The 26,219-nt window shown below is 42.4% G+C and overlaps 1 protein-coding gene across 6 annotated transcripts in view; it reads right to left on the reverse strand.

The window, feature by feature from the left end:
* Positions 1-151: 151 nt before the first annotated feature.
* Positions 152-26,219, reverse strand: part of CAP1 (cyclase associated actin cytoskeleton regulatory protein 1) — a 27,853-nt gene continuing 1,785 nt past the window's right edge. For 2 of the 6 annotated variants that reach the window (XM_019429098.2, XM_019429096.2), the window contains exons 2-13: positions 12,455-12,579; positions 11,741-11,844; positions 10,247-10,324; positions 8,115-8,258; positions 7,928-8,013; positions 6,489-6,594; positions 5,145-5,322; positions 3,148-3,332; positions 2,600-2,723; positions 2,393-2,475; positions 1,925-2,068; positions 152-1,337 (exon numbers count right to left, since the gene is read on the reverse strand). In XM_019429098.2, the coding sequence (XP_019284643.1) occupies positions 1,254-1,337; positions 1,925-2,068; positions 2,393-2,475; positions 2,600-2,723; positions 3,148-3,332; positions 5,145-5,322; positions 6,489-6,594; positions 7,928-8,013; positions 8,115-8,258; positions 10,247-10,324; positions 11,741-11,844; positions 12,455-12,566 (1,428 nt within the window). In that variant the 5' untranslated portion in view covers positions 12,567-12,579 and the 3' untranslated portion in view covers positions 152-1,253. Of the gene's footprint in view, positions 1,338-1,924; positions 2,069-2,392; positions 2,476-2,599; positions 2,724-3,147; positions 3,333-5,144; positions 5,323-6,488; positions 6,595-7,927; positions 8,014-8,114; positions 8,259-10,246; positions 10,325-11,740; positions 11,845-12,454; positions 12,580-26,030; positions 26,049-26,219 lie in introns of those variants that run through there. The other 4 variants (XM_019429097.2, XM_019429094.2, XM_053896972.1 and 1 more) reach the window with 3 other exon arrangements.

Below are 26,219 nucleotides of genomic sequence, written 5' to 3' on the forward strand. Positions count from 1 at the left end.
TTACATACACCTCAGGGCACCTGGTTGGCTCAGTCAGAACATGTGACTCTTGATCTAGGGGTTGTGAGTTTTGAGCCCCATGTTGGGGGTGGAGTTTACTTCAAAAAAAGTATTAATCTCTATACAGCAAATACCACCAATAAATACTAAGCAAGTTTGGTATTAATTTTATTCTATTTTCTGTATAACTTTAAGTACATAAAGGTTTATTTCCACAGGCCTCAGGAAATGGGTAGAAGTCACAGGACAATCTCTCTTCCCACCAAAAAAAGTTGCATATTTTGGTAAGTGTCCTAGAGAGAAAAACTGTAATTTACATTAGCAATGCTGTGCAAGATTCTTACACAAGACCTAAAACCAGGCTGCAGTGGAGATTTTAGTCCTTTGTTCAGGTGCCTGGACAGAAACCAAAAGCAGTTGGGCATGACAGGGCAAAGGAGGCAGTGAAGACGGAGGGCAGGCACCTAGCATGGAAGAAGGAAGGAATTCCAGATTCCTTGGAATGGTGTAGTTTCCTTGTTTGTTTTGTCTTGTTTTGTTTTTAAGTCGTCTCTGTAGGAAGGTGCTGGGCAGGGATCCCAGTGAAAGAAAGGGTCCAAGACTCCTTTAGCTGGCCTGGGTGCAGGGCTCTACCCAGCAGCCGATACAGGACAACCTACTCTCTCAGGTTCAGGCAGACCCAGGATGGAATGCAGAATAAAAGGAATGCCTACAGGAATCAATTTTGCTCGGAATGCTAGATGGCCAGGCTTCAGCCTTTGGTCCAGTGCGACCCCTGCCTCGCCTGTCAACAGTGAAAAGTTAGTTTGGTTAGAAGAACCAGCTAGAATCACACCAGCCTCTGCTACCTTCGTGGGCATTGTTAGAAAAAGATGAACTTGTGTGAACATTCTGATCTGTTGCTTCCTGGGGACCGCTTTATTCTTCCCCAATGACTGTTTGTTGGTCAAATAACCCCCAAAGGCTGAAAGCTAAAACACAGCAGTCCTGGTGTGCAGTTCCTTAAGAATGGACTGGTGGTGTGGTTGAGCTGACAGGGAAAAGCCGCACCTTCCTGCAGAAGATCAACTGACCTGCTCTCCCACCCAAATCTCAGCCTGAGGTATATTTCAGTGAAGGCAGGTAGCTGTGCTTCTCAGAGCAGAGAAGCGGTTTAAGAGCAGAAAGGTAGAGGAAATCTAGAAAAGAACCGTCTTGATACAGATTTATCCCACGGTGTGAGGGAGAGGGCAAAGAACCCAGTGGCACTTCGCTTATCCAGCAATTTCTGTCACTGTGGTGACCAACTTCTGCCCGTTCCATAGGGTCTTGAACTGCTCAGGGACTGGGAATTCATTCTGGAAACAAACAAACAAACAAAACGGGTTTAAATCCCAAGTCCAAGCTCCAAAAGAAGCTGGGGTTAAATCTTACACTTTTCTCTCAATGCTTGCTTCCACTAAACTATTAGAGCAAGAAGGCGGTCCTGAGAGTGAAACTGAACCGCCAGTAAACAGGCTGGCTCTGTAACCAGCAGCACCACATCTCCCACTACCTGCCACCCTGCCACCGCCGTCCCGGAGGAGCGGTGTAGGAATGAGAACAAAGGCTCCAAAGCCAGCCAGACAGAGGTTTAAGTTTGTTTCCTACTGTTCCTGAATCAGCAATCTTAGTTACACCCGTGAGGCACAGTGAGCAGGTACAGGACTTCGCGGCGCCAGTCCAATAGGGGGCGATGACTCCGTCCCATTCCTTTTTGCTACCTGAGCATCTGCTCAACCCGGAGCTCTACTTCATGTGACTACCTCCTACTTATGGCTGCTCGAGGTGTGTATTGCTAGGTTGGACCCACTCAGTACCGAATGACCATGAACCAGCCTCCAGCGCAAGTGATCTTCAGTCCCCCGTTCTGAGATCATATTACCAAAGAGATCAAGGAACTTACAAAGTCACCGCCTTCTGTAGGAATGAGGACATTCATCTCAGAAGATTTGGCACTGACTATCTCGCAGTCCAGGGAATTCTTGCTCAGGTAAACATGGCAGCCATCTGTTTTGTTGATGGAAATGGTTGGCACTTTACCCATTACCTGCAGAGAAAACCCAAAGTGCTGAGTCCCAGTAGCTGTGGAGAACAACAGGAAGTTTCAGGAAGAAGCTTTCACTGTTTCACGTGATTCAGCAACTACATGAAAGGCTCGCAAGTGCACAGCAGACACCGGATACTAGAGGTGGGTTGGGATGGGTGCTGGAAAAGGCCTCGCTGTAAAAGCCAACTCCTCTCCTGCCACCAAAGCAGCTCAGCTTACAGACTCAGTAGAATCAGATTCCCACCACAGCAACATCTGTGGGTCAGCCATGTCTTTCAATTAATTCCTCAGGGGCCAAAGGAAGGAGCCAAGATATCAAGTTACCTGAACTTTGACATCTCTACTATTGATTATCTCCACAATGCCCACCACGTCATCGAACACCAGACCGAGTTTCTTACAGTTATCTAGGAGAAGAAAGGGAGCAGGTCAACAGTACAACTTTAAATTTAACAACCTTTAGGAACAGGGTAGATATGGTTCCAGCTCTCTCAGGCTCTAGGACGGGGCCTAGGACTGACAAAAACTCACCTACTGTAATGGAGTTAATTTTGCCCTTGATTTGCAATGTTGTATTGACACACTTGTATATGTAAGCCACCTGTTTCAGCTCTGTGTCATCAATTACCAGGTTGGAAACATTCTCCTGATTTTCCTGTTAAAGAGAGACCGCTTTTAGGAATGTCATCACTAATACACACTACCCCCCAAAACAGGCTATCCCAAACTTCTGTTCTTGTAATCTAACCCAAGACCCTGCACTCATTTGGCTGTGCTCCATATACATTTACGTATATATATGTGTGTGTATATATATATATATATATTTTTTTTTTTTTTTTAACATTTACTTTTGAGAGACAGAGAAAAACAGCAAGGGAGAGACAGAAAAAGAGAGACAGAAAAAAAAAACAGGGAAGAGGCGGAGAGAGAAGGAGACACAGAATCTGAAGCAGGATCCAGGCTCTGAGCCGTCAGCACAGAGCCCGACGTGGGGTTCAAACTCACAGACTGCGAGATCGTGACCTGAGGCAAAGTCGGACCTTAACAGCAAACCAGTCCTGGCATTTTTAACTCACCACTCTCCACTTCTTGCCCTCCAGTTCAAGTACAGGTGGCTCCTTCTTTGTGGTTGGTTTGGGGGACGGGCTGACTCCTGGTTTAGGTGCAGAGAATGGTTTGGGGCCACTTCGTACTGGACCACTCTGAGCCTTCAGGGCAGGGTTCTTGTGAGTCTTCATGTCATCAGATACATGTTTCAGGGCTGTAAGAACAACAGCTGCCTTGTGCCCATCCTTCGTACCACGGCTTTGGGCTGAGGCAGGAACCAACTTCTGTTCTCAGAATTAACTGCCTTAACAAAAACTTAACAAAAAGTCAAAAGCCAGGGCTCTGAGATGTTCTCTTAAACAAAGGTTTTGGAGAAGCACTTTTAGAATTTCCCTTCTACCCCAAGGTACGATTATACAGTTGCATTAAAAAATAAAATAAAATACAGACTTATGTGCATATGGGAGGAAAGGATATATGAATGCACAGAAAAAGATCTAGAAAGACATACACCAAATATATATTCACAAAATATGTACAGTTTTTAAAGCAAAAGAAGAAAAAATATGTGATAGTAAAGCAAATTTGGTAAAAGGAAAGAAACCTCACCCACAGCTAACCTACCGCACCTCCTACTTCAGTGTTTGCATTTGAAATCTCCTTCCACCAGTTTTCCTATTGATAAACGTTTTTTATTTGGTTATAACCATGTACACTGTTAACAAGTTTGGTTTAACGAGTTAACACTTAAAAAAACTTTCTCATGTTAACCTACAGTTTTTTTTAAATGTTTGTTTATTTATTGGGGGGGAGGAGCAGACAGAAAGGGAGAGAGAATCCCAGGCAGGCTCTGCGCTTTCAGCACAGAGCCCAACATGGGACTCAGTCCCAAGAACCATGAGATCATGACCTGAGCCAAAATCAAGAGTTGGGCACGTAACCAACTGAGTCACTCAGGCGCCCCTAAACCTAGTTTCTAAAAAAAAGAAAAAAAAAAATTTTTTTAAGGAGCAGATTCCACAATCACTTTCCCACTGTAGGCGGATAAATGTCTTCCTCTTAAATATGGCCCAATTTATTTAACGAATACTGACTGGCCCTTTCAGCTCCACCACTCCCTGTGGCTGTAGTATAAGTACTAGATTTTTTCTTAAACACTGCATGGTTCCCTGTAAAGAAAGGCATTAATTAATGGCTGCTTAGTATTCCATTAAGAGGATATACCACAGTTAACCATTTCTCTTACTGTTGGATATTTAGGTTGTTATACCATTTTTAGCTACTGCAAATAATATATAGTAGTTGGTCTTTGTTTTAGATATTTTTACGGGTAGATTCCTAGAAGAGGGCTGTATAATTTAGACTTCCACCTTCTATATATAAGGGTGTCAACTTTCTCTATCCTGACATTGGTAATTATATTTATTTTTTTAAAATGTTTATTTTTGAGAGAGAGAAAGTGTAAGAGCTGGGGAGGGGCAGAGAGAGAGGGAGACAGAGGATCCGAAGCAGGCTCCGCACTGTCAAACACAGAGCCCAGTGCGGGGCTCAAACTCTTGAACTGTGATATCATGACCTGAGTCAAAGTTGGATGCTTAACCAACCGAGCCACCCAGGCACCCCCCAATATTGGTAATTCTTATGCAAATTTCCATGGCTAATATATGCCCCCCTCTCCACCCCCAGGATGACTTCCCAAAGAAAGCATGTGGTAACACAGAAAAGGCTCTAGGGTGAACTGCCAGTACCATGCCTCGGCACACTAGGGTACTCTATATATGCCACTTAATATTAAGTCATCTGCTTATGGGGCAGAAGGCTTCCCCCAACTATAATCACCCACTTTCAATTTCCATTTAAGCCAGCTTTATGTCCCTTTGGGCAACTTGAAGGATAGTGACACCCAAATGAATTCTCCCATACACAAACCAGGGTTCTGTTTTTGCAGACCGTCAGGTCTCTAGTTGATTAGATCAGGCCCAAACAACTTATTGTACCAACTCTTCTTGCCAAAATATTCACTTACCATGTGTGATGCTCTCCCCCTGATTAATCTGCGCAAACAGTGCTGAGCGGGAAGCAGACTCATCTGAGCCAGAACTGGTGGGGACTGGTGGGGGAGGTGGGCCTGGTGGGGGAGGAGGAGGACCCGATCCAGCAGAAGGTCCAGATGGCAATCCACTCAGTTCTTTTGCCACAGGCCCCTGGAACAATAAGGGCAGGTAACACAGCCATGATCTCTTCCCTTCTGTACCATTCCCAGTAGGGTCCTACACATGTTCTAGGACATGGGGTACCCACTGTAGCCCTTGACGCTAGGATTCATGCTCCCTATCCACACCCAAAGGGGTTTTATTCCCTCTTACCCTTTCCCAAAGATCCAATTCAGCTCCATTTTTCAACTTTCACATCATTCCTTTGCCCTCTACCCGATTCCAGCTCTGACCCACAGTTTTGCAAATCAACTTCGTGTGTCACCAGTACCTCAGCCTCAACAAGTCCAAGGCTGATGTCATCATCTCCTGCCTGCTCCTCTACCTGTACAATCACCCCCTTGTTTCTATTTCAGTAAAAGACATTGCCATCCAAGCTTGACTCTTCAATCTTCTTGAGTCTAACGCCCTCAAGCTCATCAAACCTATTACCTTTTATAGCTTCTGCAAATTCTTCTGTACCAGCTCCTAGCACCATCAGCACCTCCATGGTCTGAGCAGGAGCCCTTACCCCTAACCTATATACTGAGACTCTCTCAAGGACAAGTCTGATCGTTATTACTCTCTTGCTCAAAAGTCACAATCAACCTTCCTTTCCAGCCTTTTATCCTAAAAATTGGACTCTCTCCTTCAACTGAAGCCAGAGATGACCAATCTGTACATTTACTCTACATGTACTCTGTTTAAGCTATGCCGTTTGCCAGTATTCCCACTTCTCCCACTTCTCACTGTTCTCTATTTGCAATGTCCCAGATCAGAGAACACCTGTTGAAAGTACAGTCTCTTCCAGTGAGACTCACACTCCCTCTTACTCTGTCGTCTATATCTTTATCACAGTATTTTACTTGTTGACTTGTATTTAGGGGTTTTCTGTCTCTGTTTTTAAGCGTCTGGAGGGTTGCGATAATGTAACTCGTTCTTCTGGCTCCCCTCCAGCCCAATCACTATCTCTGACCCATGTGTACTGAAACTGAATAGAATTGGATATTCTTCTCTGACCCTTGCTTTCTTCACACTTTTCTTTTTTCTCCCCTTTTCTTTCTACTCTCCACTGTAAAGACTAGCATTCCTTCTTGGACCTTGGTAGCACCAAAGTCTAAGAAACTTGTGGACCCCTGTCCTGGAGGGATAGAGGGAGGGAAGAAAGGCTCACTAACCGTTTTGCTCCAGGCCAGTCCAGTGGTATGGAACTCCTTAATGTAAGCCTGTAGCTCTGTCCATATACTCAAGTAAGCTTTGACCCAGTCCACGTGCTTCTTATCACTAGGAGAATTAAAGAGAAACTCACCACAGTCAGGGCACATTACCATAGTGATTCCAGAACCCCTCCTATCTGTGAACTCATATCCTCCCACCTGTGGTGTGGTTTTGCTCAATGGCAGCTTTTCTATCACAACTGAGCTTTACTTTTCTTTTTTTTTAACCTATGCTATTACCCTAATTAGACTAAAGTCCATTAGGATAGGGACTCCAGATTATATCTCTTTCTATCTCTTATAGCAGTATTCTTCAAACTTTTTTAAGTATAACAAACCATATTTTTCAAAGTATACCTTAGGGAGAACCTAATATACAAAACTAATAAAAGCAGGCATTCTGTGCATGAAGCTATATGATAGAAGGTCCCTTGCACATCACTGTGGAACTCTAGGACTTCAAGAAACTCAACTGCCTTATACCACAGTGCCTTATGTCAAAGTATGCCCCTCCCACCAAAAATTTAAAACTTCCCTGGAGGAAATAATCAGCATTAGATTATAGAAAGAGCACTGAATTATGGTTCTTCTTATATATTAGAAGACTTTATGCCTATTTATCACAAGACCTAATTTGCTCAACTGTGAAGTGTGGAGTTTAAAGGCAGGTTAAGTCAAAACACTGCGATGCTTAACTCCAGGTTGCTGGAAGGAGGGATCAAGGAAGTGCCTGGTGTTCTGAGACCTATTTCACACACACGAAGCTATTCCTTCACAGTAGTTACTCAACAAATGTTGGTTGACTGATGACTGACAGAAGAAAGGAAGGGTTTGGGTAATTATGCAGCTGAGTGATAGCTGCCTGCAGTCACTCCAGCTCAAAACCAGCAATGGAGAAGTCAGTTAGGACTGGTGAACATACGTGGTTAGACATACAGAGACTCCCCTCCTCTTACATGATACACGTGCTTCACCAGACAGCTGCCTTCTCACTTTACCCGACTACGTGAATAGTCAGGGTGATTTCCGAGTAAATCTTACCGAACCTTTTGTCCCTAAGCCAATTAGAAATTCTCAACAAAGGAACAAAATCTACCTTGTCTAAACAGGCAAATTAAAGGGCATTTGTCCATTTTATCTCCAGCAAAACTTCCTAAACCTGGAAGGGTAAGGATGAGAAGACTAAAAGGGGCTCTACAAACCCTTTGGAGAAAAAGCAGAAGTGAAAGGAGAAACACTTCCTGCTTGCAGATGCAGCCTCTATAAGCCAGTATCTATAAAACTTCTGAGAAAGCAGCCCTGGGATGGAGAACCAACACAACAGCCTTAACCCCCAAATGCTACTCCGGCAAGTAATCAGCTGACGTGTCCTGTACCCCTTAAGAAAAGGCTGGACTTACACATCTTTGTATTCCTTGAGGACTCGGTTTGTATAAAACATGGCAGCGTCATTCATTTCTTTCACATAGGGACCAGGCTTGGGAGCCTAGAGAAACAGCAGCGGTCAGTGACTCAGAGCCTCTCCAGCCATGTCCCCTTACCTCTTTCATTCCATCCCTTCCCTCCCAAGGAAGCTGCGCTGCTCACCACAGCCACCCAACCCAGGGCCTGGATACTTTCGCTGACAGCTGACAGGTGGTTGAACAACTTGCTGCCTCGGTTCTTCTCCCGGAAGGTTACCACTTCTTGGATCTGCTCGGAGATGGGTGCCAACAAATCCGAAAGTTTATTCTAGGAAGAGATGCAGGGGAAGATTCGGGTTAGTCTTTCCACAAAAGCTTTAGGCGTTTGTCAACTTGGACCTTGCAGGCAAGAATTCATGGGCTGTATAATGAACACCCAAATAAACTTTGTACTCATCCTGCACAGATTCATATGGCTACAACACTGCTCCTCACCTCACCCTCCTCAGGCTAGATCTGGTGGCTCTTCATGATCAGGACCCTTACCTCATCTATACCACAAAATTCTACCATTTCAGCCACTGGTCTCTTTTCTGCCCCACTAGTAGGAGATACTATCTCATTTCTGAGCCTTTACTCACGATGGTCTCTTCTTTTTCTTTTCATCCAAATATTCCTTATACTTCATGAGGAACAGCCCTTCAACTCCAGCCACACTGGCCTCCTACAGCATTAATTGTCAGCATAACCAATTCTGGCACCTTATCATGCACCAACACAAACTGTTAGTGGATCCACGTGAGTATGTTTTTCAAAATTTCTCAGTAACTTTTCAAATACCAGGGCTTTGTCTCAGCCTTCTTTTATAATCTTTATAACCCTCACACATTGCTAGCTATATAGCAGCTGCTGAGCAGAGATCTGATGAAACAAATGCAAATAGAGGGCTTGGCATTTGAGCTGGCAGCTTAGCAAAATGGATGAATCTTGTGTTTCCATGTTTTACCCTTTCTCCAAAGCTCAGTTTCCTGAACATTGCAATTCTCAGATCACAGCATGAAAACAGTCTAACACAGGAGTCCGCAAACTTTCTCTACAGAGCCACACAGTGACTATTTCAGTCTTTGCAGGACATATGGTCTCTGCTACAGTTTCTCAACTCTGCCATTATAGTGCATAAAGCAGCAACAGACAATACTTGAAAGAATGGGCATGGCTGTGTTCCAAAAATCTTTCACTTACAAACTAGATGGCAGGCTAGATTTGGCCCGCAGGCGGTAGTTTATCAATCCCTAGTCTAGAACAAGGGAAATATAATTGTATCTCAGCTGTCTGATTTGTTGTGGAAAGTGTGGGTTTGGAGAAAAGGTTTCGAAAAAATGCCTTAACCATTCAAGACAGATTAAGAATTAAAGTCTAATATATTTAACATTATCTTAAACTATTTTTATATTATTTAGGCATGCTGAGGGTCCAGGGGTTTTAAACACAAGAGTCGCAGGAAGACCTGCTTCGTTACCTCTCTGCCATGAAAAGCCAAATGCCTAAAGAAGAAATAGGGACACCTGGGTGGCTCGGTCAGTTAAGCATCTGACTCTTGGTTTCGGCTCGGGTCATGATCTCATGGTTCGTGAGACTGAGCCCCATGTCAGGCTCTGCACTGACAGTTTGGAGCCTGCTTGGGATTCTCTCTCTCTCTCTGCACCCATGCCCCCTGGAGCGCGTGCACGCTCACTCACTCTTTCTCTCTCAAAAATATATAAACATTTAAAAAACAAAGAGATAGAACAAAACTAAAATCTTTGGTTGTGAGAAAAATCTATTTCCTCTAATTGATTCTCACACCTTGGTAGCATAAAATTTTGAGGTAGGAGTACACTTCAAGGGAGATCTCCACCACGGAAAGATGAGGGAAGAAGCAGTACTTTAGGAGTTTTAGGGTCTCCACAGCAGCATTACTAAAGCCCAGTCACAGTGAAGCAAGAGAACTACTCTCTGACCCAAGGCCTTACGGGACAATATGATGAATTTGGCCTCAGCCAAGAGGTTAAAAAAGGCTGTCTATTGAGAGAAGCAGCGAAGTCCAGGAGTAACTACAGTCCCAAGTAAAAAGGATGGGGGAAAAAAAACCAGTAGAGTCCAATAAATACTGAATGGCACATTCTCATATGGCACTTTAAGTCTGACTACTTCTGGGACTTGGTGTGAACGCACACGAGGCTGAGGGTCTTTTTAGCATGTCGCCGTACTTGGCAGAAACCTCTCAACCCATCCTGAGCATCAAGCCACAAGGAAACCAAGTAGCAGTGAACTTACGCCTGCTGGCTGCTGACACTGAGAGGCTGTAACCAAGAGAGCTCGCTCCAACTTCAGGCCCGTGTGAACCATCTCCGCCTGCCGGAAAGGAGAAGAATCAGTTATTCTCGCCACATTACAACTGGAGAGGGTCCTGATAAGAAGAACCCGAAACCTCCACTTCCATGTGGTCTGGTAGCAACCCGGGAACTTCCTGTTGCTTTCCTCAGGTACTCCACTTCCAGGGAGTGGCAGAAGGATTACAGGTACCACCGTTCCCGTGGCAACTAATCAGGGATACACATCCGGGAAATGAAGGCAATTAGGGTCAGCTTTAGATGAAATCAAGTTAGCAACTGTACACACAGTGCGATATGAAGGGCACTGAAAAATCCCTCTTGTCTCGCATCACCAAAAAGGCTCTTTTCTCAAAAACTAGAGGTGGAAGTCAAAGCAAAGGCCAAATTGATGCCCAAATTCCCAAGGTATTTACTCCTTTAGGTTATAGCTGTTTCTCAAAGGTTGGGTCATGACCCATTCACAGATTAAAAAAAAAAAAAAAAAAGAGTGCCACGCAAGTAGGTAAGACTGCTTTGTGAAGCTTCTGACTCAGTCACAAATACATTTTTTCTTCCTGACCGTCATGGTCAAAGGAGTTTAAGAAACATAAGTCTACAGGCACTATCTAAATAGAAAATTTCAAATAAGGTAACCTGTTTTTTCTAGATTTGCATTTTTAGAACGTGTACGTGATACATGTTTTTAAATCTTTTAAGTGTGACAAACTGCATAAAGTAAAAAATGCAAGCCCCCACTCTTGTATCTAAGTCCCAGTCCCACTCACTAGAGCTAACACCACTGCCAACAGATGGCACAGGAGAGGCTCAAAATAGACCTTCCAAAGATCAAGCAACCAGTCTTGCTGAAGGGTCAGGAAGATCCTAAACATGGTTATTGCTTATAGAGGACCATTCAGGACTAGGAGAAAGATCCTGGGTCCCAAAGAAAGATACAGAATATATATGTGAGTGTGGGGGTGGTGACGATGTAGGTGGCAGCATATGAAGGGAGGTGGGTGGAGAGGCACCTGTCACTGCCTACTTCACATTCCTGCTGTGAGCTAAGTGTGAAAATAACTCACATTAGCATAACTAATAACTATCGAGCATAGTTTTATAAACGCTAAGTCATGACTATGACTCCTTTGCATAAGCCACCCTAGGCTTGGTTATATAACATGTTGGGATCAGAATGGTAGAATGTTCTCACTATAGAGATGAACCAAGCCATAGTTTATGCACCAAGCAAGTTACCTGCATAAAAGAAGCCCACACAGTAAATGTGATCAAAGCAGAGGGCCTGGAAAAATCTGAGGAACTGTTCCAGTGCCTGGAGTGAGCTCCTCAGTGAAGGTAAAAGGGAAGGAGCCAAGGGACTCTTAAACCAAGAAGGAGTTGGATTTGAAGACCACCACCAGTCCTTAAAAGAGGGGGAAAAGGGGCAATACATCCTTACATGTTTCTGCACATCTCCCCCAATCTCTTTACTGATCTTCAGGTACTCTGCCACAGGACCGGTAAGCAGTGAGTCAAATGCTTGCACATATGGAGCTGCTCCTGCTAGACAGAGACACACACCACAAAGGATCAGTCATGCACCAGAAAGATGATTTTTAAAAAGCACTTCCACATGAAAGTGGAGAAGCAAGGTAATACAGTAGACAGAATACCGGAACACGAGTCCGGAAACCTGGGTTCTAGTTCCAGTACCACCACTAACTGCCTGTGTGACCCTAAGTTCCTTTTCCTCCCCGAGCTTGACTTTATCTATAAAATTAAAATGAAAAACAAAAACAAAAACAAAAAAACCCCAATCTCCCTTTTAGCTCTAACATTCTATGATTCATTTGGTGCATATACAAAATGGCTAATTTGCCAATCATTTGGACAGAGAGAGTTTTAATATCACTTGTCACTCGACTTACACTAGAGTCATTTTGCTAAAGAAAGAACAGGAAATATCACACAAGCAGGAAGTTCTTATGTTAAAATAACCACAGGCCTCCCTGCACAAGTCACTTCCTCTCTTATCTGTTCACAGGCGATGAACTTAGCAGATTAAGCATTTTGGGAAGTTAGCTCCAAAGGAGAGAATACCCTACGACAGAAAAATTTCAGGCCAAGACAGAGTCTTCATTCAAAGTATTCTGCTGTGCTGCATATTGCTTACCTTTTGGAGCACTGTCTCCATAGCCACAGTGCATGTCAGAGGCATGGGATACTGCCTCCAGGCGGCCCACTGCCCTCTCCAATCTTTCTACCAGATTTTGCATGTCAGCCATAATGTACGACCTGCTAAAGGAGATCACATGTCACTTGTGTTAATAGTACATAGCACCTAAGGAGAAAAGACAGAATACTCACGGGGTGAAGAAGATGCCAATTCGGAAGAACAGAATCATTTAATAATAAAACCAGATGAAAAACAGATGAACATATTTGCAAAATCATCAAGACCTCATTAAGCAAGAGAGCTACCCAGGAAAAGGTGTTCACTGAAAGCAAATGTTTCCCCCTTCAAATACTTACTGAATATTTACTATGACAACACCAAGTATTTATGCCAGAATTTAGAATTTACACAGTATGGTCAATATATTATCTCAGTTTGTGCCTCCCAACAACTACTCAGGAATGGGAGGTTAATCACCACACTCTTTAGAGATAGGAAACGTAATTACAGTGAAGTTAAACAACTTACCTACTGTCACATAGCTAGTTAATAGGAAAGCCAGCACTTTAGTTCCAGTCATCTGGCTTTAAATTCAGTGTTTTTTTCCTGCAACATCCTGCTGCCCACATATGGAATGCCAAAAACCAAGATGAATAGGGTATTTATTCTGCCCTCAATAACTTAGTCTGACAGTAGTTATTCGACGTGTACCCTAACAACTACAAATAGAAAAAAATATGTGAAGATAACACAAGAACGTTGCAGAAAATAACAGAATTTTAGGAAGGGGAAGAGCGCATCAGCTGAAAGAATCAAGAGAGGATAGCATGGAGAAGCTGCCACTTGAGCCAAGCTTCACAAAAGAGGATGGGTATGATCCAGATTTGCAGTAGGGAAAAATAGACACATCCAGAAGAGCTTTTTACAGATCTTTCACAAGTACTAATTTATCTGAAATTAGTCTCATTCAATGTCTAAATCCTAAAGAAAGTAAGCTCTACCACAGAAAGGTACTTCTCCGGCTTGTTGCCTATTATCCTCTACCATCCAGACCACTACCTGGCAGGTAGAAGGTGTTCAATAAATATTTATGAAGTTAATGAACCTGAAATATAGCATCCCCAAACTCCAGAGGGACAAATATTCTGAAAGTTCATAATCATTAAATGTTTTCAACACACATCCACATGAAATGGTTGACACCGTAAGTGATACAAAAATCAGTCAGTGACGCTTCAGTCAAAGCCTTGACTTGCAGATTCCACTTCCAAACATTAATTAATTCAGGTAACTGAAGCTGAATGAACCCAACACCCTTGAAATTGCCTAAAATGACCACAGCAATTACAATTTCCCCAAAGATGTCATGTCAGACTATCTCAATCTAACATACTGCCCTCCCTGTGGACAAGATAAGCAGCTGACAAGACAAAGTAAGGAAGACAACACAATCCCTGTCCATTTTTCCCAGTGTGTTGGCTCTGGTCTCTCTGGGCCCAACCAGAGAATGTTGTTTAAAAAAGAATCAAAGAAAAAAATGTGAAGGTAAACCAAATAAACCTTTTCATTCCCTGGCCTGGAGAAGCAGCAGAAGCCTCCAAGTCTCTGTTCTACTCACAAATGGAGCAGACTAGAAGCAATCATGTTATGCACCGCCACCTGAGTTCTCAAATTACTGACTGTCCAGGGACAGATTCACATATAATCTGCCACCCTCTATAAATGCCAGAGGAAAAGGCAAGGAACGCAATAAACTCCCAAGCTATCTTCCATTAATAGATACCACCCATTCTGGGGGCACCTGGCTGGCTCGGTCAGTGCAGTATGCAACTCTTGATCTCGGGGTTATGAGTTTGAGCCCCATGTTGGGTGTAGAGATTACTTAAAAATAAAATGTTAAAAAAAATAGATACAACCACATAACATTGTACACTTATCTCTACTACACATTTGATATACTGGTTATATTCCTTCATATATCATGGATGCTCCAGGTTGAGGCCAGTGTTAACATGGAAAACATAGTACAAGTGTCTCTAATGGCTGCCAGGGTTGGTGAACACCTAACCATCTTAACAGCTTAGTAATACAGCTTCATGAGATTTCAGTTCCTTTTTTCCCACATTTCGCTTGTATTTGTAAGCTTTCATTGCTGTCTAACTTAAACAGAATGTAAAAGGATAATACGGCTATCATTTATAGGTAATCTCATTCTACCATGAACCAAACATAGAACAGTACTTAGTTTTTTGTTTTGGGTAGAGGTGGGGTGAAATATGAGATGTTACGGGAAAGAATATCCAGAATTGAAGGGACCAAAAGACACACTGCGTCTCATTCTCCACCCCAACACACATATTCGTATTTTTCAGGTGGTCATGTCCACTCCCAAGCCTTCAACTACCATTATCACAGTACCATCCAGCCTCCTTCCAGAGTGGCATGATCACAACCACGGTAGAGACTAACAACTCCCAGAGCAGCATATCCAGCTCAAGCCATTCTTCTGGAATTTATAATGTGAAATCCAGCTTCCACCTAGACACCCCTCCTGGCTATTCCGAAGGGATCTCAAACTGAAATGTCTCAAAAACAACTCATGGTCTTCCCACACCTCACCCCCCGCTGTCTCAGCAATCCAGCACTACTACCAATCACCTGATTGACCAAGTTAGTAACCCGGGAACTATTAGGCCGTATAGTATAGTGGTTACAAGCATGGACTTTTGAGAAGACAGATAATTGAGGGTTTGAATAACACTACTCATTGGCTCTATGACTAATGAGTGTTAGCAAACTTTGAGTCTCAGCTTCCTTATTTATATAATGGAGACAACAGTACAAAATCCAAAGGGCTAAAGTGAGAATAAAGGGGAAATACATTTGACCCTTGAACACAGGTTTGATCTGTGCAGATCCACTTACACAGGAATTTTGTACAATACTGTAAATGTATTTTCTCCTCCTTATGATTTTTTTTAAAAAATGTTTATTTATTTTTTAGAGAGAGAGAGAGAGAAAGTGTATGCTTGCAGAGTGGAGAGAGAGAATCCCAAGCAGCCTCCTCACTGATGTGGGGCTCAGTCCCACAACCATGAGATCATGACCTGAGCCGAAATCAAGCTGGACTGACTGAGCCACCCAGGCACCCCTCCTTATGATTTTCTTAGTAACATTTCTTCTCTAGCTTATTGTAAGAAGACAGTATTATGGTATACATAACATACAAAATATGTGTTAATAAACTATTTTATAGTATGGTTTTTGGTCAGTAGTACACTATTAGTGGTTAAATTGGCGGGGGTGGGGATGGGGGGAGGAGTCAAAAGTTATACATAGATTTTTGACTGCACTGGTGAAGGTTGGCACCCTTGACCCCTGTGTTGTTCAAGGGTCAACTATACATGTAGCAGTACTGGACCCAGTCCTGAAAAATAGCAAGAATTCCGTAAGAGTTAACTAAATTATCTTCTTTCTTTCTCCCCCAAGTCTAGTCAGTTATCAAAATCCACAGGCTCTATCTTGTTTATCTCATGAATAGATGCCCTTGCCTTCATTCTGATTGTCAGAAATCAGGTCTTCATGACTTTTCCTAGATTACTGCAATAACCTCCTTGCTAGTATCCCCTAATTACAGAAATACACCCTGTTTATCCATTCTCCACATTACCATCATAATCCTTCCCAAATGCAAATGCAATTAAGATAGCCTTATATTTAATATCATTCAGTACTCCCCAGGACATTCAGAGTAAAGTCCAAATAAGGATTTCCATATCTGGTCCAGCTTTATCTCCCACCACTCTTCTCTAGTTTTATCTCTTACCACACCCTTCTAAACACACTATAGTCACCCAGGACTACTTTCATTTTCCAGAAAGAATCATGCTTTCTCTCATTTCTGAGGCTTCATGCTATCCACTCTGATTGGTTGTTGTTCCATCTCATAAATCCTACTTGCCTATTAAGATTCAGCTCAAGTGCTACCTTCTCCAGGAAGCCTGTCCAGTTTGGTATGCTTTTCCTTCTTAATCTGCCCCCTCTCTAGAATTCCTACTGCCTTTTAAGACTCAGCTAAGGTACCACCTCTCCAAGAAACATTTCCAATTTGGTCATAACACTGTTCACTTACCTCTACCACACATTTAATATACAGGTTTAAAATCATTTATTTAGGGGTGCCTGGGTGGCTCAGTCGGTTAAGCGTCCAACTTCAGCTCAGGTCACGATCTCACGGTCCGTGAGTTCGAGCCCCGCGTCGGGCTCTGGGCTGATGGCTCAGAGCCTGGAGCCTGCTTCCAATTCTGTGTCTCCCTCTCTCTCTGCCCCTCCCCCGTTCATGCTCTGTCTCTCTCTGTCTCAAAAATAAATAAACTTTAAAAAAAATAAAATAAAATCATTTATTTAATAGTTAATAGGCAACCAGCCACCCTAGGGAGGGACCATGTCTTGTGTTTGTAATTCCAGTACTATAAATGTAGTAAGCACTATAAATACAGTAGGTTATTACAGGTTCTTTAACCTTTCTCCCCTCAAAACAAGTCTGGCTATCTCCTCTCTCTCTCTGACAAATCTGGGGAGATTTGTTTTACCTTTCTTTTTTTTCCTCTTCGCCTATCTGCAGGATCTTACAAATACTCCCATCTTTCAAATAAATGCTACCTTCTTAGGCACATACCACACTGATATTGAGATCTTCAAACCAAGTATCATAAGAAAATAACCTTATTAGATTATATAACAGTAATTAAAATAGTCCCCTATAGTTGTAAGTGCTTTACATCCTCAATCTGATGCTTGTAAGACTTAAAATAATTCTCTAGGGTCTGGTATGAAGATACTGATCCCCATCTTTAGAATGAAGAAACTCAGTTAAAAAGCTTTCCAGATATGAAACAACCAGTGGGTAGAGGCAGATAACCTAGGCCATGAACACAAATTTTCCGAATCCTAGTCTGAGGCTCTTCCCACCACTCCACATGGCTTTTAAGAAATTAAGTGACTATGCAATTCATCACAGCATCCAGCCCCTACTGCTTGCTGAGCACATTACTGTGGGTTCAAGGGCTCTTCACCGTGTCTTCAGTTAACATTATTAGCAGCTTTTAATTTCTCTGCTTTCAATTTTCTCTGTGGAGACCAATATTTTTTCATAGGCTAGATGACACATATTTGGAAGGCAAATGTTTAAAATAAGGCTTTTCCGTAAGAATTTAGAGTTGCCAAAGTAGAAAACCATAGCCCTGCCTGATCTTGTTCTTTGCCATTTCTTTTTTTTTTAATTTTTTAATACATTTATTTATTTTTGATAGAAACAGAGCACAAGTGGGGGAGGGGCAGAGAGAGAAGGAGACACAGAATCCAAACAGGCTCCAGGCTCCGAGCTGTCAGCACAGAGCCTGATGCGGGGCTCGAACTCACAAACCGGGAGATTGTGACCTGAGCCGAAGTCGGTCGCTTAACCGACTGAGCCACCCAGGTGTCCCTGTTTGCCACTTCTGATTGACAATAGCCAATAACTAAAAGTAAGCCTCCATAAATGAATGTACAGAATCCCAACTATTTAGGCATTCATCATAAAAGCTTCAGAAAGGGAAACAGTCCTAATTTTAGAAGTCTAAGAAAAAACTAGGATTCAGGAGACCAAGCTTTGAGTCCCAGCTCTGCCATGTATTAACTGTATAACTAAAGGACTGTCATTTAATGAGTCCTTACCTAGCACACAGAGATGTAAGGATCAAAGGAGAGGAACAGTCACTTTGGGAACCTTAAAATACAGTTTAAATGTAAAATGTTATCACTACATGCGTTGTGCTAGAATTCAGGCTTTAGATGGGAATCTGTCCATTCCCCTCCCCCAACCAGCCCCACCAATTCGCAGTACCTACAACAACCAGGCACACAGAAGATGCTTATAAAATGAAAGTGCTTAGTACTGTACTTGGCACTGTACTTAGCAGCTACTGAAGACATAGAAGGCAAATGGCATCTGCCCTCAAGAAGATTTCTTTTTTTTTTTTAATTAAAAAAAAAAATTTTTTTTTAACGTTTATTTATTTTTGAGACAGAGAGAGACAGAGCATGAACAGGGGAGGGGCAGAGAGAGAGGGAGACACAGAATCTGAAACAGGCTCCAGGCTCTGAGCAGTCAGCACAGAGCCCGACGCGGGGCTCAAACTCACGGACAAGATAGTGACCTGAGCCGAAGTCAGATGCTTAACTGACCGAGCCACCCAGGCGCCCCAAGAAGATTTCATTCTTATTGGGAAGGCCAACACAAATGAAAATGCCAATGGGATAAATACTGGTGACACGTTTTTTAAAGTTCTTTTAGAGATTGTCTAACTCCATTTAGATTAGGAAAAGTTCCAGTATCAGCCTATATACTGGAGCTTTTTCTTTGTAAAATGTTGTATGGTTCTGAATGACACTGTATAAATTACTATATGTTCTGAGAGTTGAGAAGAAATCAGTGAGGACTGGAGATAGTCTGGGGTTTTTTTGTTTGTTTTTACATTTTTATTTAATTTTGAGAGACAGAACACAAGTGGGGGAGGGGCAGAGAATGAGACACAGAATCCAAAGCAGGCTCCAGGCTCTGAGCTGTCAGCACAGAGCCCGATGCGGGGCTCGAACTCACCAACTGTGAGATCATGACCTGAGCCAAAGTCGGATGCTTAACAAATTGAGCCACCCAGGCACCTTGAGATAGTCTGGTTTCAGGAGAAAGGGGGGCATCCTGATAGAAAAAGTAAAAGGAAAAAGGGAAGACATTCTAGAGCAATCAGATGCAAAGAGGAGAGGATAAGGGGGCTAGGCACATAAAGTATGATATGTGGGTTAATCTGCATAGAGCATCAAGCATCATGAAAAATATGGCTGGATAAGCAAGGCAGGTTAGGTAATGAAGGGCACTGAAAGCCAGGCAGCATCTGAATCTGATGTTGTGATAAGTGTGAAGCCATTTAAGGATTTTGAGTGAAGGAGCAATATGATGAAAGCAACATTTTTACAAGTACTGTTTGATAAACAATGCAATTTGGAAAAATGGGACAATATTAAGGTCTAGGTTAGGTTGAACTAGGAAGCTAATAGGGTCTAAGGTTGAAAGCTGCTATTCATCCAGCTGTAAAATGAGAGGGCTGCTGAAAAAAATATTTTTTATATTTCCAAAGAAAAAAAATCTACACCATCTACTCTCCAGCCAGATATGGAAATGAAAGGAAAAGAATCAATTAACCCACAAATAATCAGTTTTAGGTAACGATGTAACCAGCACCTGAATTAAGTGGTAAAATAGTTTTCCTGTTCCAAGGGAATCTAATCTAGCAGGAGAAACAAAGCTACCTTCCACTGAATCCTTCACTGCCAGGATTAGGAGGGATTCTAGAAATCATCTTGTAAAAACACCATCTGATGCCAGAACAATCCCTTCAACATTCTCAGCAATTAGCCAGGTAACCTCTGTTCAAGCACCTTCAGTGTGGGGAAACCGAGACTTCTAGAGGCAGCCCATTCCCTTCAGACAGCTCAAAGTACTAAAAGTTCTTCCTTATATGGAGGCAAAATCTGCTTCCCTGCAACTTCCACCCACTGATCTTAGTTCTGCCCTTGGAGGTCATACAAAACAAGTGTGCATTAAACACAGAACAAGTACTAACTGTGTGGTAGTGACTATTGAGTACTGTAGCACTCAGAAAGGAAGCAAAGATGACTCGAACTGCAAATCCAGGGGCCTAAGAGAAGGATGACACTATAGGCAGAAACAGGTTTCTGGCATGTACTATTTGGGGCAAGAAGATGAAGTCAGTTTTGGACAAGGAGAGTCTGAAGAGGAGCTGAAGCTTCTAAGTGGGTAAGTATTTAGAAATAAAACTTGGGGAAGGACCAAGGCTGGAGAACAGTGTTTGCAAGTTATCCACAAAGAAATATCACAAAGTATGAGAATGGATAGGCTCTTGGAGGGATATCACACACAGCAAAAAGAAACTATGAGGTGGATTCTCCAGCAATTTCTTTTGTGGTCTAAAACCAAGAAAAAAATCAGAATTGGCTAGTGATTCCTGCCAAAGCTGCTTCAGAGTCTCATCATTCGAACAATTCAAACAACCCAATTCCTCCAGCTTATTCAAGGCAGTTGTTCAGAAGTAAATGGAACCAGGCTACTCCTGCAGTTCTTGTCTCATCTCACCAGACAATTAAGCCAGTGGTATGAATGTCTACTTGAGTACGAAGTTGTCACATTTAAATGTTTTCTACTTTGTCTGGTAGTTGTTCCTCTAAGTCATACCCTTAAGTAAAACTGAAAAGCAGCTATGCAAGTCAGCCTGCATACTATGGCAGCCCAACTGATCTGCTTCAAAATGCTTCTTTTGGCCTTGACTTTGTATTTCTGTCCCTGAGATGTTATCCTAATAAAATAATCCGAATGTGGGGAAAGTGACAGGCAGATATTCACTGCAACGTTAACTTAGACCTCTAATTACAAGGAATGCACCGCGGAAAAAGACTTGAATAGAACACAAAATTTACAGTATTTGTCACATTGGAGTGATGGGGTTTTAGACAATTTCCTCATTTTCCAACCTTCTTTAACATAGTTAATTTCTTTATTAAAAAACAAAACAAAAACAAGTTCCATTAGGATCTCTCTCCTGAGGTACCACTAAGCTGTAAGACATTAGTTAGTTCTACTCCTAACAATATAGAATTAGAGCCTTGTTCTCATCACTAGGCTCTACTACATCAAAGTAAAACCTAGACATACTAACAGGAGACACAAGTTGGCTGTGTGTTTTTTAATTTTTTTTTTTAATGTTTATTTATTTTTGGGAGAGAGAGAGAGTGCGAGCAGGAGAGGGGCAGAGAGAGAGGGAGACACAGAACCCGAAACAGGCTCCAGATTCTGAGCTGTCAGCACAGAGCTCAAACTCATGGACCGTGAGATCATGACCTGAGCTTTGAAGTTGGATGCTTAACCTACTGAGCCACCCAGGTGTCCCTATGGTTTTTTTTTTTTTTAATGTTTATTTTTGAGAGAGACACACACACACACACACACACACACACACACACAGAGTGCGAGTGGGGGAGGAGCAGAGAGAAGAGGGAAACACAGAATCCGAAGCAGGCTCCAGGCTCAGAGCTGTCAGCACAGAGTCTGACATGGGACTCGAACTCATGAACCGTTGAGATCATGACCTGAGCTGAAGTCAGACGCTTAACCAAATGAGTCACCCAGGCACTGTGCAAGTTGGCTGTTTTAACCAGAAACCAAAGAACAGATACCGCTTTGCCCCAGTAAAGATACCATCTAAATCTAACCCAAATCAGAAGCCACTGTTCTTCCTTAAGCATTTGGTTTCAGAGGGAACCAATGACATTTTACTGCCTGAGTCACTGCCATCTGAGGTTTAGATTAAAAGAGAAAGATCTATCTTCTAGTGAGGGAAAGAATCCAATCCAGTATCAACACTTGTCTCCTGTGCCCTATCTGAAATTCCAGGAGTGAGTAAAGCTAGTTAGAATGTACAAGCTGAAGTCAGACTTAGAACTAGCTGCTTCAACAGTCAGGGCAAATAAACAACTTTGTGTGGCCATGGGTTTCCCCTCTCTCTTATACCCAAGGAATATTACGAAGATCAACTATGTAAGAGCATTCAGCAGGCAACTTTTACATTGTATAAGGAAAAAGCACATTGGCTGATTTCAGCTGGCTAGTTGAATAAAGATAGATCTAAGGACGCCATTTGTCCCTAGCCAGGATTCAGCTACAAATAGAGATATGAAAAGATCTGTGACTGTAAGTCTATAATTAAACTTAAGTATAGGAATTTTAATGACCTCTGCAGAAAAACAAAACAAAACACAAAAAAAGCAAGCTCACTCCTTCCATGAAACATTTCAACTCTATTTTCTAGTCAAATGGAAAAGTTTAACACAGGTCTCATAATACAAGGCAAATGAAGCTTTATTTATAAATAAGGGATATTTTTAGAGCTTTGATTCTTTTTATTAAGTTTACATGACGGTATGCCAAAAAGAAACAGTTTCATGGTGAAATGTTATAGTCGCATTAAAGATGATTCAACTATAACAACTTAAACAATCAAAATAAACACTGAGCACCAACATCATAAACTATAACAATTTAAAATAATGGCAATTTAAAATAAATTTAAAATGGCAATTTAAGATAAACGGTAATCTAGGGGCGCCTGGGTGGCTCATTCGGTTAAGCATCCAACTTCCCCTCATGCCATGATCTCCTAGTTCGTGAGTTCGAGCCCTGAGTTGGGTTCTGTGCTGACAGCTCAGAGCCTGGAACTTGCTTGCGATTCTGTGCCTCCCCCTCTCTCTGCTCCTCCCTCACTCACGCTCTACCTCTGTCTCTCAAAAATAAATACACGTTAAATTTTTTTTTAATTAAATACAATAAAAATAAAAAATAAATTAAAATTTAAATTAAATTAAAAAAATAATAAACTAAACTAAGCTGTCTAAATGCAGGAACACTGGGGCACCTAGGTGGTTCAGTCAGTTAAGCATCAGGCTCTTGATTTTGGCTCAGGTCATGATCTCATGGTTTGTGAGTTCCAGCCCCATGTTGGGCTCTGCACTGACAGCATGGAGTCTGCCTGGGGTTCTCTCTCTCCCTCTCTCTCTCTCTGCCCCTCCCTTGTGCACACGTGGCATGCTCTCTTTCTCTCTCTCAAAAATAAGTAAAAGAAAAGAGAAGAAAAGAGAAGGAAAGAAAAGAAAAGAAGGCAACATGAATAAAACAGGAATGTATATATCCTCAATGTAAGAGATATATAAAACAGGAATGTATATATCCTCAATGTAAGAGATATATAAATCTGCTTACTTGCACTGTCAACTAACCCAAAGCTTCCTTCTGGGTGAGTGCCTAATCAGAGGCATTTCTCTATCAAGATCACACCCTCTGAGGAAAAAAACAAAAATGAAAGTCCTTCAAGGACCCCAGAAATTCCTTTAAACAAACAATGATTCTTGCTGCCTCAATGAAAAATGATTCATTCACTACAGGATATCCAGTGCTTATGATGTGTATATACTGTGCTAAGCATGGTCATGAAGCCTGCCCTAGAAAGTCTAATTGGAGAGATAACACTGCACAAACATAGTTATGATACTTTCTAATGCAGTGGTTCTCAATCAAGGGCAATTTCATCCTCCGGGAGACACTAGGCAATGTCAGGAGACATCTTTGGTAGGCACAACGGAGCCAAGTGCTACTGGCATCTGATGGGTGGAGGCCAGGGATACTGCTAAAATCCTACAATGTACAGGCAGGCAGGCCAACCCCACAATGAAGAACCATCCAGCCTAAAATGTCAATTGTGCCAACGTTGAGAAACCCTGTTCCAATGTAATAAGGAGCAAAAGGGAAGCACAAGAGATATAAATAAAATGCCACGGGTTCAGGACTTTCTAAATCAGAATGTCAACCTGTACTATCCAATGAAAGCTAATTAAGGGTCTAATGTGGAGAATTTTGTAAACTGGACAAGGGAATTTAGATTTAATTCTTTGGGAATATGAAGCCAGGGAAGATGAAAATGGTTCTTTTTAAAAGATTAGACTGGTTGTAGGAGAGAAGGTGAAGTATGAAAGCCACATTAATAGAAAGTAAAAAAAAAAAAAAGAAAATGATGACAATTCAAATAATCACTAGGAGTGGGCAAGATGTGGCTTGAGGATCGTCAGATTTCAACTTCAGATTAAATTTCAAACCAGACAGGGGCACCTGGGTGGCTCAATGGGTTATTCGTCCCACTTCAGTTCAGGTTATGATATCACGGTTTGTGGGTTCGAGCCCCGTGTCAGGCTCTGTGCTGACAGCTCTGAGCCTGGAGCCTGCTTTGGATTCTGTGTCTCCTCTCTCTCTGCCCCTCTCCCATTTGCGCTCTCTCTCAAAAATAAATAAACATTAAAAAATTTTTTTTTAATTTCAAACTAGAGAGTTCAACTTCCAATGACACTTTGTATTTGCTCGTTTAAGTAAAATGCGTCTTTAAAAAAAAAAAAGTCTATTTTTGAGAGAGAGAGACAGAGAGACAGAGTGAGTGCGGGCGAGTCAGGGAGGGGCAGAGAGAGAGAGAGGCTGACAGAGGGTCTACAAAGGGCCTTGCACTGACAACAGCGAGACTGATTCGGGGATTCCGGGCTCAAACTCCCAAACTGTGAGATCATGACCTGAGCCAAAGTGAGACGCTCAACCGACTGAGCCACCCCGGCACCTGTAAGATGCATCAAGTGCTTCACAGAAAACCGAAAGGAGGAAGTCACTTTTACAAGGCTTAGTTCCTGGTTACAAAAATAATCGCAGCTAAACCTACGTATGTATAACCAAAAAAAGGGGGTGAGAAAAAAGATCGCCCTTCAGATTGGAAACAAACCATTTTGCAAACTAAACAGCTAACCTCCTCAGAGCAAAAATACACGCACTGAAACTTAACATTACCACCAGTCTGGGCTCGCATGACAGGCTGTACCTGACAAAATGCTTTCACTGCTACCATTTTATTTAAGCTCCTCTCAGACATAAATTACGTCCACCTGACTGACAAAGTATTTCTAGTGAAGCAAAAGGTAGGCAATTCCTACAGAAAAAAAATGTCTTCCCTCCTACAGACATTTCTTTATGCTGGACCAGTGCAACTCAAACAATAAGCAAATTGCCAACTGCTGAATGAAACCCAAACGCGTTCAAACGAGGCATCAAAAGCCCTTCACAACTTGGCAGGCATCTATCTACCTTTCTTCCTGGTCTTACTTCCACCACAAACTCCAGGCAAACTCCGATACTCCAGGTGCTTCACTGAATATATGCCTCTGCACCTTTGCTCTTGTTTCCTCTAATTGGGATACCTTATTCCGACATCTGTCTGGATGTGCTGCAAACACCTCCAACTAAATACGTCCAACATTCATTTTCTTTCCATGCCACCTCCCCAATTTACCCCCCTCCTCTCACATTACCTACCTTGGTGAATGGTACCACCCAGTTCCCTAAGCCAGAAACCAGGCACTCATCCTAGACGACTTCTATTTCTTCATTTCCTTTTTTAAAAAATGTGTATTTATTTTTGAGAAAGAAAGAGAGAGAGAGAGAGAGAGAGAGAGAGAGAGAGAGAAAGCGTGAGCTGGGGAGGGGCAGAGAGATAGACACACACACACAGAATCCCAAGCAGGCTCCAGGCTCTGAGCTGTCAGCACAGAGACGAACGAGGGCTTGAACTCACAGACTGCGAGATCATGACCTGAGCCAAAGTTAGATGCCCCACCGACTGAGCCACCCAGGCACCCCTCTTCATTTCCATAAATAATCAGCCTCCAATTCTATGGTTTCTATCTTTTAAATACTGTTCAAGGGGCACCAGGTGGCTCAGTGGGTTGAGTGTCCCAATTCGGCTCAGTTTGCAATCTCCTGGTTGGCTGGTGAGTTCCAGGCTCACCGCTGTCAGCCTATCAGTGCAGAGTCTGCTTCAGATCCCCTATCCCCCTTCCTCTGCCCCTCCCCCCATATTAAAAAACAATACATACATACATACTGCTCAAATCCGATCCCTCCTCTCCTTCCCACGGTCACTGTCTCAGTTCAGGCCAAGACTATGGCAACAGCTTCCCAACACTGGTCTACTCTGCCATCATGTCCCTTCTGCCTTGACAAACTAAACTTCCTAAAACATAAATCTGACCACATCATTTTCCTAAGATCCACGTTACGCAGCACAAT

This window comes from Panthera pardus, unplaced genomic scaffold (genome assembly GCF_024362965.1).
Source record: "Panthera pardus isolate Hobbes unplaced genomic scaffold, ASM2436296v1 HiC_scaffold_11, whole genome shotgun sequence".
Lineage (NCBI taxonomy): Eukaryota > Metazoa > Chordata > Mammalia > Carnivora > Felidae > Panthera > Panthera pardus.